At 38.4% G+C, this 13,619-nt stretch overlaps 1 protein-coding gene across 1 annotated transcript in view; it reads right to left on the bottom strand.

Annotated features, from left to right (window-relative positions):
• NDUFS4 (NADH:ubiquinone oxidoreductase subunit S4) overlaps positions 1 to 4,032 on the bottom strand; it is a 124,442-nt gene extending 120,410 nt beyond the window's left edge. The window contains exon 1 of the mRNA XM_081232898.1: positions 3,920 to 4,032. Within this exon, the coding sequence (XP_081089024.1) occupies positions 3,920 to 4,017 (98 nt within the window). The 5' untranslated portion in view covers positions 4,018 to 4,032. The remainder of the gene's footprint in view (positions 1 to 3,919) is intronic.
• Between the last annotated feature and the right edge of the window lie 9,587 nt (positions 4,033 to 13,619).

The following is a 13,619-nucleotide window of genomic DNA, read 5'->3' as shown; positions in this document are numbered from 1 at the left end:
TAAATACATAAATTTATTAAAGAAAAAAAAAACCTGCTCATTTTCAAGTGTGTGTGTGCACGCTCACTTGTGTGTAGAAGAGTCAGTATAGGTTGTTATGCTGAGGCAGCCAACAATCCAAACAACTTTGTGGCTTATAACAAAGTTTGTTTCTGTCACTTTACATTTTATATAACCTATAAGAATCAGCTTCTGCTTTCCTCCATGTTATCTTTATTCCAGGATCTAGGCTGAAAGAAAAGACCCCACCAGGGACAGCAGAGGAAAAAATGACATGGCAAAACATGGGATAACTCTTGGAGCTTCTGCTTGACATGGTATAACATTCCTGGTTAACATTTCATTGGTCAAGGGACTTTCCTGGTGATCCAGTGGTTAAGAATCTGCCTTCCAATGCAGATTACACGGGTTCGATCCCTGGTCCGGAACTAAGATCCCACATGCCATGGGGCAACTAATCCCACGTGTGGCAACCACTGAGCCCGTGTGCCACAACTAGAGAGCCCATGTGCTACAACTACAGAGCCCATGCTCTCTGGAGCCCATGCACCACAACTAGAGAGCAGCGAGCCCACGCGCTGCAATGAAAGATCCCCCGTGCCACAACTAAGACCCGATGCAGCCAAAAATAAATAAATAAATAACTTTTAAAAAAAAAGAATGGTGGGGAGAGGAGATGGTCCCCTTGGAAAAAAAAATTCATTGGTCAAAACAAGTCACTTGGCCAATGGGGTGGTGATGTATAATCCTGTCACAGGGAATGGAAATTAATATTATAAATAATAATACCATCTACCACGATATCCACCATCAAGACTAAAGAAAAGAAAAATATTCAGGCTATTCAAACCAATAATAAAATCAGCATTTATTTAGGCAAGGTTTACTATGTGCCAAGACATTATTCTAATATTTATTAATGTTAAAATATTTAAATCAACAAAGATGTCTGCTACTGATGAAAACAGACCAACTAATTATGGGTGTTTTTTAATGAGGAAAATAAGCAAAACAATGAAATCTATTAGAAAACACATTAGAAACATTGGAAGCTCACAAAACTTGGCTTTGATATGGTTCAGACAGCAAAAAGTAGTTGCCCTTCAGAGGAATTTGTTTATCCAGCTTATCTGAAGCAGAAGCTAACCTACTGATTTTAAATGTCCTAAGTGTTTTTCAAATTAGGGCTGAGACAGTTTCTTAGCAAGATGTAATACACACAGAACTCTTATCAAACTTAGTGCCTCTTACTCATTGAAGGTTCCTGCAGACTCATATTCATACTGGCTTATCTAACGCTGAAAAAGGAAACATAGCAACAAAATACAGCCAGAGACTGGAGCACAAAATAGGCCTCACAAAAAGGTCCCATACACTCAGTCCCCACCAGTATTAATTAACACCCTCTGAAGACCCTAAGGAGCTATATTTGAGGTAAACACAAGACTCAGTCCAATTGAGAAGTGATAGAACAGGGCTAGGTGAGATAAGTATGCATGAATAGGTTAAAGAAAATAAAAACAAAAACACTGTATCAAATGTCCTGAGACCCAAGTATTGCTATTTTGAAATAGACTGCCATTTTATCTGATTTTAGATTAATATACTAAATAGTTAAACTTACCCTGGACAATCCCTTAGGAAAGTCAGGGAAAGTAAGAATAAATGTAGGCCATATATCCGGGGTTGTCCCCTCTCTCTTCAGCCCAGGCAAGTAAGAAGCACGTGGAAACAGACTCACTCTAAAGCAGGATCTCAGCAACTAGATCAGCTGAATCAACTACACTGTTTAAACAATTTTTCTTCTTTCTTGTGTGTACACATTGTTGGGTTTTTTTGGTTTGCTCTTTGGTTTTTTACAGACATACTAAAGTTAAATTCATATAAGTTAATGTAGCAGTTAACGGCTTCTTTCCTTCTGCGGATAGTTCCTTTTCTTCAATATTTATATTTGTTCACTACTCCCTTCTTTATCAAGGGCCTTACTGATTCTATCCTCCCTCATTTCACTCAAGTGATCTGAAATGTCACATCATTTGCAAATATTTTCTAAGCAATACAATAAAATGAATTTTAGATGCAGATGTCCCCATTAATTGGTTCTCTTTCCACGCTCTACCTTTTCAGATCCTCATTACTCTCAAAACATAATGTGAAGAGACTGCTTAAGGACGAAAAGCAAATAATACCTAAGAGAGAAGTGCCATAAATTTCTCTCAAGGTGAAGTGAACAACATAAGCTCTTCGGGTAAAAAAGGTGGTAAAGAAAGCAAATAAATGTATCATTTCACTTGAGCTTAAAATTTGTTTTCCTTGGCTTTTAAGTTTTTTAAAGTTCATCTTACATGATTTAAAATTTTATTTTCAAATTTCTTTTAACACATTTGCAAGCAGAAACTCTTTAAATGTGGATAAGTAGTACTAATTAGCAAAGTTTCCAAAATCTAGTATCTTAACTTCGACAACTATAAATTGCTAACAAAATGGCTGTGACTTAGACATACATCCGTGTTTTGATTAGCCATGGACCCTTCAAATTTGTTCTCAGTTCTAGGAATACCGTGAACTTCTCGGGAATGCAAAATTAATGCCCATAGTATCTAGGAGAATAAGAACTAACCGTGGCCACCTCTATTCTAGACCTAAGTCAACCAGTGGAGTATCTTACCTTAGAGAAATACTCATGTGTAGAACAGTTAACTGTTGTACAAACTTACCTTTCCCCAATCTTAGCATTCTTATTTTTCAATGACACTATATTATGTATACATCGCTCTATTATTGCCTTCAAGACTTTTCATAAGCCACTGACATCATCTTTCCCATCCATCATCCACTATTTAAAACCTTAATAAAACTCACCTCCAAAAATCCTTTCTAATTAACTCTAGTTCTAACTCTCTGTATTCCCTTTATGTTTAATATAACACTAATTAGCGTTTCACTAGACCCTCTTTTCAATTTTTAACCACTCCCATTCCCCCCACCCATTCACATCTGTCCATCCAGTCTTTCCATCGCTGTTCTAAGCACTCATGTAGAAGATACTGAACATAAGCCCTGGTTAGTATTTATACTAACAAGCTGTGAAAATAGCAATGAAACAAAATAATTCTTCGCAGACAAAAATGCTAGAATGTGTGTGTGCGCACGCGGGCGCGCGCATGCTGTTGTGTCAGTACTATGATAAAGTCGGGAAAATTCAGAAAAATAGGGAAATGGAGGGTTAAGTAACGCAGTCGAAAAAGAAATCACCATCATAAAAATGCTTCAAGGCAAAACAATGAACGACAACAATCTCTGAATTACTGTATTACTGTGAGGCTTTAATAAAATTCTGGTTGGGAAAACTCCCGGCATTACCACCAGTCTTTTAAAAATTACTTTCCAGTACTACTAGCAGTGATATTTTTACTAACGTTGATTTCCAACCAAGTTTTCCTCCCAAGCAGCCTGATAAATAAAACAATCTTTCAGTGCAGAAACCCAATCAATATCACCTAAAGCCGTGGAAAGGGAGGGAGTGATTTAACCCTCCAGTAAAGACTGGAGTGATGGGCAAACAGGTAAAAAATGGAGGGGTGAGGAAAGAGGGGAGAAAAATGAGTGAGACTCCGCCCCCTCTCTCTGGGGGCTCGGCTCTTAGCTCCGGAGACAGCCCCACTCCACAGACCCCTCACAGCAGCAGTCCAAGTTTCCAAGAAACCAGAGGTACTCCTCCCCCCTCCCCGCATTCACGCCCCCGCTGGCCTGGCCAAGCTTCCCCAGGTCGCAGCTAGTCCCAGATCCGCCCGCCCTCTCCCGTGGAAAGGGTCAGCAGAGGACGTTTTCCCGAGGCCTTCTCCGGGACCCAGCAGCAGAGACCTCCGCAAAAGTGGAGAGACCCGAGAAGCTTGAAGAAGCCTCACAATGCTGTTACCTGGTAGGAACCTTGGAAACGGAAACGGCAGCTACAGCCGCTGCCCTTCTCCCACGCAACGCTTGCCTCAGCGCCGCTGACATTGAGACCGCCGCCATCTTGCTTCAGGCAAACACTAGGACGGATCACCGCAAGGGACAAACTTCCTTCGTTTTCAAGTGAATGGAACCGCAATGCAACGGAGTGGGTTTTTTGGGTTGGTTAATTTTATCCTTGTTTGGTGTTTTGTTAAATAATGGAGTTTAGAAAAGAGGTGAAACGTTTGGTTGAAAGAGATAAGAAGGAAAGTGGACGGAAGAAAAATGCAGAAGTGCATTAAGTGTAAAGATTATCCTCATAAAGTAAAATCCTTTTTTGTTGTTTAGGACTGGTTACTTAGCAGTTAATCAAGAGACCAAAAGAAAACACTTGAAAGTTTAAACACCTGCAACTCATAATTTTTTCAAAGGACTCAATATTTAGGGCTGAGCCCACTGGAAGAGCCAGAGGGCTCGTTGGGTTCTTGAGAACCTTAAGTAGTACTTTTCCAAAGTGTTGCCAGATTAAGTTTGCAAGACCTCAGGAAAGGGCTGTATTCAGTTTGGTGTTCTGTAGTTGATAGCTATAATGATCATATTTTCCAAATGAAAAATCTAGACACATGGCCTGGCAAAGGATTATTTTTTTGACTTGTGTATTTATATGAAAAACTAACGGAAAATAATATTTTATATCACTCTTTTCCCAGTAAATCCTGAATGTGTGATCATAATCCATAGATACCAGACATATAAAACAAAAATTATCTTCTGAGGCGATTGTTGGAAACATGTTTGTATTGTGGGCTACTGACCTTAAGAACAATGATTAACTGTGGATTATGAAATGAAAAGCAGACTACTTTGTGGGATTTGTTATTTAAAAGATTTTTTTTAAGAGTTAGAACGTTGCTGCTTTTAAAATTAAGCAAGTTAAAACATAACCTTTATTAAAAGAATAGGATTAACAGGAGGATGGGGAATGCCTTGGTTTTGCATTAAGGCCAATTACAAGAAAACTCAATACATAGGGAAAAGGGGAAAAGAAAGAGATTGAGCACCATAGCACCTGGCACCAAAGAGGGAGAAAGCCATGTCCAGGAAAAGAGGAAATGCACAGAAAGATGAAAGAAGAGATGTCTCAGAGGGAATTTTCTTTTAAACTTTTAATTTTGAAATAGATTTCACAGGAAGTTGCAAAAACAGTACAGAGAGATCTTGTGTGCCCTTCACCCAGTTTCCCCCATTGATTACATCTTATATAATTGCTGTACAGTATCTAAGCTAGGAAACCGACATTGATATAAAGTGTTTATATGGTCCTATGTCATTCTATCACATGTGTCAATTCATGAAACCACGAACACAATCGAGATACAGACCTATTCCATCACCACAAAAATTTCCCCTGGTGCTACTCTTTCACAGTCGTATCCACCTCCCAATCCCTGGCCACCACTACTGTTCCCATTTTTATAATTTTGTATTTCAAGAATGTTATATAATGGAATCTTGCAGTATATGACTTTGAAATTGGCTTCTTTCACTCAGCATAATGCCATTGAGATCCATCCAAGTTATTGCATTTAACAATAGTTCATCCCTTTTTATTGCTGAGTAGTGTTCCATGGTGTATTAGTCCAGATGCTGCCAAAAAACAAAACTAGTAGTATATATATCTGGACTACCACAATTTGATTAACCATTCACCTGTTGCAGGATATTTTGGTTGTTTCCCATTTGGGGCTATTACAAATAAAACTGCTATGAGCAATCATGTACAGGTTTTTATGTGGACATAAATTTTCATTTCTCTGGGATAAATGCTCAAAAGTGCAATGTATATTTAGTTTTTTAAGAAAACTGCTAAACTATTTTCCAGAAAAGCTGTACCAGTTTTCATCCCCACCAGCAATGTATGAGATCCAGTTTCTCTGTATCCCTGCCGGCATTTGGTATTGTCACTATTTTTAATTTCAGTTCACCTAACATAAATAATAGGTGTGTAGTGATATGTCATCATGGTCTTAATTTGTATTCCTCTAATGGCTAATGATGTTGAATATCTTTTCATGTGCTTATTTGCCTTTATGAATATTCTATTCAGTTAAATGTCTCATTTTGCCCATTTTCTAGTTGCATTATTTGTTTTTTACTGTTACATTTTGTCTTTATATATTCCAGATAGGACTCTTTCATCGGATATGTGGTTCATAAATATTTTTTCCTATCTGTAGCTTGTCTTTTCATCCTCTTTACAGGGTGTGTTGCTAAGTAAATGTTTTTAATGTTGATGAAGTCCAGTTTAGTCATTTTTAAACTTATGGATTATGTTTTCTTTTGCTTCCATGTTTTTTACTTATGTATTTTTGTTGCATTATAATTAACATATAATATTATGTTAGTTTCAAGTGTGTAACATAGTAATTCGATACTTTTGTACATTATGAAATGATTATAGCAAGAAGACCGCTTAACATCTGTCACTGTACAAAGTTGTTAGAATATTATTGACCAAATTCCCTATGTGTACATTATATCCTGACTTAGTTATTTTATAGCTGGAAGTTTGTACCTCTTAATCCCCTTCACCTATTTTGTCTGTTCCCCCTCCCCACTCCCTTTTGGCAAGCACCAGTTTGTTCTCTGTATCTATGAGTCTGTTTTTGTTTTGTTTTGTTTGTGCATTTGTTTTGTATTTTAGATTACACATGTAAGTGAAATCACATAGTATTTGTTTTTCTCTGTCTGACTTACTTCACTTAGCATAATACCCTCAAGGTCCATCCATGTTATTGCAAATGGCAAGATTTCATTATTGTTTATGGCTGAGTAATATTCTATTGTGTATATATAGACCACATCTTCTTTATCCATTCATCTATGGATGGCCACATAGGTTGCTTTCATGTCTTGCTTATTGTAAATCTTGCTGCAGTGAACATGGGGTGCATGTATCCTTTCAAATTAGCACTTTCATTTTCTTTGGATAAATACCCAGAAGTTGAATTGCTGGATCATATGGTAGTTCTATTTTTAGTTTCTTGAGGAACCTCCATACTGTTTTCCGTGGCTTTCTAATTTACACTCCCACCAGCAGTGCACAAAGATTACCTTTTCTTCGTACCCATGCCAACACGTTGTTTCTTGTTCTTTTGTATGGATTGTGCTTTTGGTGTCTTGTCTAGGTATTGTTCACCAACCCTAGGTCCTGAAGATTTTCTCCTGTGTTTTCTTCTAAAGGTTTTTAGCTTCACCTTTTACATTTAAGTCTATGATCCTCTCTGAGTTCGTTTTTAAGTTTTTAGTTAATAAGGTGTGAATTGTAGGTCAAAGTTCAGTTTTTTACCTGTGGTTATCGAATTGTTTCAGCAATATATTTTGAAAAGACTGTTCTTCTCTCATCGAATTGCTTTTGTACCTTTGTCAAAAAATCAGTTGGCGGAGCTTATGTGTGGCTATTTCTGGGTTCTCTATTTGGGGGGATTTTAAGGCCAAGGTGGCTTTGATTTTAGATTAAATTTTTATAAATATGTTTTCTTTTTTAAGGAGAAACTTACGATCCATCCGAATGTTCACAAGGACAACTTACTATAGCCCTGCTTCTAGTCCTATTGATCGAAAGCCAACCTCTCCACCTACCACCTACTCCACTCCCTTCCTTCTATGAGCTTGCAGTCCTCAGCAAAACCCAACTGTCTGCGTTTTTTGCCTTTTTACTCAGCCCATGATCCAAAACCAGCATTGCCAATAATACACTCCTATAGAATCTCTGGTTTTACTGATTCCCTGGATTCCCTCATCTGCCCATACATGAGTTCTTTCTGACCTCACATACAGGATATAAGTCTGAGAATGGAACAGAAATAACTGGCTGTGTGCATTTCTTTAAAACAATTTCACCTAAACTATAGACTACCACTAAGCTTAATAGAATGTCTAGGTCCAAATACCATCTTATTATTGCAATAGGAGTATTAAAATATGAATTGATGGTAACTTTTGCTGGCATCTCATGCATAGTGACCAGAATTCTCCCGAGCTGCTCATCATTGCTAAACAAAATAGCAACCTAAAACACTTGTTTTAATACCAGCTAGTACTCACTATCCAACCTTATCTGACTCCTCAATAGTTTGGCATAGCTTTTAACTCAATGTCTTTTACTTCACTTACCAAATGATATTCTGGGGAGAACACTAATTGTGGAAGACTTTAACAGATGCTCCTAAAAATTGATCCCATGCTATTAAGATTCCAGACTTGGATATTCATAATATCTTTGGAGTCACTTTTATCCTCCGGCTTTATTGAGACATGACTGGCGTACAACATTGTATAAGTTCAAGGTATACGTTGGGACGATTCGATATACACATATATTGCAAAACAGTTACCACAATAGTGAATACATGTATAACTTCACACAGTTACCTTTGTGTATGTGTGTGTGCTGAGAACTTTTAAGATCGTCTCTCTTAGCAACTTTCAAGTATATAATACAGTATCATTCATTATGGTCACAAAGCTGTACATTACATCCCCAGAACTTAATCACTTTATAACTGGAAGTTTACTTTTTGCCCTTTGAATACCTTCATCCATTCCCACCCTCACCCCCATTCTCACCAGCACCACCTTGCCCTGGAAACCACCTATCTACTCTGTTTCTGAGTTCGTTTTTTTGTTTTTTGTTATTTTTTTGATTTTTATCTTTTTTTTTTTTTCTGCACTGTGTGGGATCTTAGTTCCTGACCAGGGATCTGACCCCTGCCCCCTGCGTTGAGAACGTGGAGTCTTAACCACTGAGCCACCAAGGAAGTCCCTTGGTTTTTTTAGATTCCACATATAAGTGGTTTCATACAATATTTATCTTACTCGGTTTGACTTATTTCACATAGCATAATGCCCTCAAGTTTCATCCATGTTGTCACAAATGGCAATAAATTTTAAAATTTCCATCTTTTTATGGCTGAATAATATTCCATTGTGTATGTGTGTGTGTGTGTGTATCACATTTTCTTTATCCGTTAATTCATTGGTGAACACTTAGGTTGCTTCCATGTCATTGCTATTATAAATAATTCTGCAATAGATATGAGGGTGCAGATATCTCTCCAATATAGTGATTTCATTTGCTTCAGATATAGCCCAGAAGTGGAATTGCTGGATCACATGGTAACATTGGAGGCATTCTTAATTCCTCTCTTTCTTTTACCTTTCAGCTCAATCTTTTTTTTTTTTTTTAATTTATTTTTGGCCGCATCGGGTCTTTGCTGCTGGGCCTGGGCTTTCTCTAGTTGCGGCAAGTGGGGGCTACTCTTCGTTGCAGTGCACGGGCTTCTCATCGTGGTGGCTTCTCTTGTTGCAGATTACGGGCTCCTAGGGCGCGCAGGCTCAGTAGTTGTGGCACGCGGGCTCTAGAGCGCAGGCTCAGTAGTTGTTGTGCACGGGCTTAGCTGCTTTGCGGCAACTAAGGGCTCGAACCCGTGTCCCCTGCATTGGCAGGCAGATTCTTAACCACTGTGCCACCAGGGAAGTCCCTCAGTCTTTAAAATGTATCCAGAATAGGACTATTTTTCATTCCTCTACTATTAATACTCTGATCCAAGCCACCATCACCTCTTTCATGGATCCTTGCACAAGGCTTCTAATTGCTTCCACATAGCAATCAAAGCTATTAAAACAAAAGTCAGATCATGCCATTCTTCTGTTCAGAACCCTCCAGGGACTTCTTATCTCAATTAGAGTAAAAGCCAAGGCCTTATTATAACATATAAAGCCCTGTATACTAGGAACCCTAAAGTCTTTCTGACCTCACTTCTTTTTTTTTTTTTTTAATTTTTTTTAAGATGTTGGGGGTAGGAGTTTATTAACTAATTTGTTTATTTTTGCTGTGTTGCATCTTCGTTTCTATGTGAGGGCTTTCTCTAGTTGTGGCAAGCAGGGGCCACTCTTCACCGCGGTGCACGGGCCTCTCACTATGGCGGCCTCTCTTGTTGTGGAGCACAGGCTCCAGACGTGCAGGCTCAGTAGTTGTGGCTCACGGGCCCAGCCACTCCGCGGCATGTGGGATCCTCCCAGACCAGGGCTCGAACCCGTGTCCCCTGCATTAGCAGGCAGATTCTCAACCACTGCGCCATCAGGGAAGCCCCTGACCTCACTTCTTACTGCTGTCCCTTCACTCACTGCATTCTAGACCCACTGGCCTCCTTGATATTCTCAGAATACACCAGGCCCACTTCTATCTCAAGGCCTTTGTGCTTGCCGTTCTCTGTGGCTAGAATGCTGTTCCCTGTATCTGGAATAATCTTATCTCTCTCTTTCTATCTCTCTCTCTCCCCTTCTTCACATTTTTGCTCACATGTCACCTTCTCAGTGAGGTCCTTCCTGAGCACCCTGTCTAAACTTTTCACCCCACTCCAACGCTTTCTATACATCTTCCCCACTTTATTTTTCCTCCTTAGCGTTTTTGTAAGTTTCAGCACTTTATGAACTTCTTATGATAAATATGAATTATAAAATACGGGAGAAAATCCTCCAGTAAATAAGGTCAATCTCCTTCCACTTATGGTCGCAAACTTTTTCTTACCTTCACAGTACTGTTTCTGGGAACAATTATTCTATTTCTGCAATTAATCAAATGAAGATATTTTTACTTAGCTTGCAATAATTAGTGAACTATATAATGTTACTCTCCCTTGTACCTGGAGATCTGCAATGACCCCTACTGGGTTACCACATTCATTCTGGCCTCCAATTTATATCCACTCTGGAAGTGAACACATGTCATGTCCCCTGTATAAATCCCTCCAGTGGCTCACCATTGTCCTCAGGATAAAGACAAAATCCCTTCACCTGATCTGACAGGCTCCACATGGTCCGTCTCCCACCTTCCTTCCTCTCTAGCCCACTGACTGGCTTTCTGTAATGCCCCAGAGCCTTTCACAAATGATCATCTACTAGAGTGCTCTTCCTTGCCTCTTCTCTAGTCATCCTCCTTGCCCTTCAGATCACAGCCTGAGAGTCACTCCCTGTGGTTGAAAATGTAGGTATCTTATAAGTATTTCCCACCTCCCCCTTCCTTGATGACAGAGCCTGATTCCTACTATAGAGACTAAAAAATGTTGTATACTTGCTTTCCCATCAACTTGAAGCTAGCACATGGACATGTCCAAGGCCAAGGGACCTGAAATTCCTTCTGGGAAAAGAAGACTTATGAAAAAAAGAGACACACAATGGAAAAGGTCTCTTATCCTGCATTTGGATGCAGTTGAATGAGGACATAATGCCTAGAGCTGTGGAATCTCAGCAAAAGGAGACAGAGAAGAGCCTAGTCAACAAGAAAGGATGGAAGAGCAGAGAAAGGGAAAAAATTGTTTAACCCTACATCTATTAGATATCCTACAACCAAAAATATTGTCACTGATGCCCTTACACAAGAATTACTTCTCTGACTTCCCTGACCATGTCAATTCCTCTTTTTATAGACCCACCTAGCACCATATCTTTCTCCTTCAGAGCACCTCCCATGCTGTGATTTTTTTTTTCTTTTTCTATCTAATGCATTTTTTTAAACATCTTTACTGGAGTATAATTGCTTTACAATGGTGTGTTAGTTTCTGCTTTATAACAAAGTGAATCAGCTATACATATACATATATCCCCATTTCTCCTCCCTCTTGCGTCTCCCTCCCACCTTCCCTATCCCACCCCTCTAGGTGGACACAAAGCACCAAGCTGATCTCCCTGTGCTATGTGGCTGCTTCCCACTAGCTATCTATTTTACATTTGGTAGTGTATATATGTCCATGCCACTCTCTCACTTCGTCCCAGCTTATCCTTCCCCCTCCCCGTGTCCTCAAGTCCATTCTCTACGTCTGCGTCTTTATTCCTGTCCTGTTGCTAGGTTCTTCAGAACCTTTTCTTTTTTTCCATATATCTGTGTTAGCATACAGTATTTGTTTTTCTCTTTCTGACTTACTTCACTCTCTAAGAGAGTCTCTAGTTCCATCCACCTCACTACAAATAACTCAATTTCGTTTCTTTTTATGACTGAGTAATATTCCATTGTATATATGTGCCACATCTTCTTTATCCATTCATCTGTTGATGGACACTTAGGTTGCTTCCATGTCCTGACTATTGTAAGTAGAGCTGCAATGAACATTGTGGTACATGATTCTTTTTGAATTGTGGTTTTCTCAGGGTATATGCCCAGTAGTGGGATTGCTGAGTCATATGGTTTTTCTATTTTTAGTTTTTTAAGGAACTTCCATACTGTTCTCCATAGTGGTTGTATCAATTTACATTCCCACCAACAGTGCAAGAGGATTCCCTTTTCTCCACACCCTCTCCAGCATTTATTGTTTGTAGACTTTTTGATGATGGCCATTCTGACTGGTGTGAAGTGATACCTCATTGTAGTTTTGATTTGCATTTCTCTAATGATTAGTGATGTTGAGTATCCTTTCATGTGTTTGTTGACAATCTGTATATCTTCTTTGGAGAAATGTCTGTTCAGGTCTTCTGCCCATTTTTGGATTGGATTGCATGCTGTGATTTTAATGCAATGTAATCATCTCTTTCTCTAGAATATAAAGTAAGTTCTCTGAGGACAAGGGTCATATCTGTTTTTCCTAATCATTTTGCCAGTACCTAGCCTAGTTCCTGACACACAGTAGGACCCAAAGAAAGCATAGAATACATGAATGAATGAATGAATGAATGAAGATAATCGGAACTATAAAAGTATCAAAAATCTAATAAATAAATAATAAATTTTAAAAATATGTATCAAAAATCAGGAGAGAGAGCCTTTTCTTTTTGCTATTTTTGCTCATAAAAAGCTTGTACAAATTGCTTTTAAGGGATTTTTCACTCAGGTCTACAGATCTTATTGGTTTCTAATATTTCATCTTTCATCAAGCGCCATTTCCTGAAGACCTTCCTGGGATGTTAGGGGTAGGGGCCCAGTGTTGCTGGCAAAAGACCTGAAACCATAAATCTACCATTTATTAGGCTTGCATTTAAAAAAAGAATTTTAATAACCCCTTTCATTTCCTTATTTCTCACATTTCAAATACAGGATATAGGCCTGAGCTTGGAATACAAATAATTTGCTGTGTGCATTTATTTTTTTAACAATTTCACCCAAACCATAGGTTCTACCACTAGGCTTAATAAATATCTAGGTCCAAATACTATTTTATTACTTCAAATAGGAGTGTTAAAATATGAATTGATTTTACTTTTTGCTTGCATTTCAAGCATGGTGGCCAAAAGAAACATTTAGTTTAGTCTTTCTGAGGCCATGTGAAATTTACAGTGGATCTGAAGTTGTCTGGTTTTAATTTTTTCCCTTTACACATGGGTCTTCAGTAAAGCATCCAGAAGAAAATAAATTAAAACCAGACATTTCTATCAGAAGTTTCACATGCAATCACTATAGACATGAAAAAATTCCACCATCATTTATTGGCTACAAACTAATATTTTAAATCACATTTTATTTCTCACTGCTAATTTAATTGAAAATCTTGAATTAATACCTTATTACCTTATAAAATTATTATGACATCTGGCAGGGTTGCTGAGGCTTTGGCAACAAATGAAATAATTTCTACCTATAGTGAAGAAATACCACTTGAAATTATTTTTGGAAATCAAAGGATACAAACAAT

This window comes from Mesoplodon bidens (assembly GCF_964165515.1).
Source record: "Mesoplodon bidens genome assembly, chromosome: 4".
In the NCBI taxonomy this organism is placed as follows: Eukaryota; Metazoa; Chordata; class Mammalia; order Artiodactyla; family Ziphiidae; genus Mesoplodon; species Mesoplodon bidens.
The sequence above is the reverse complement of the archived record's forward strand: the minus strand, read 5'-3'. Positions and strand labels throughout refer to the sequence as shown.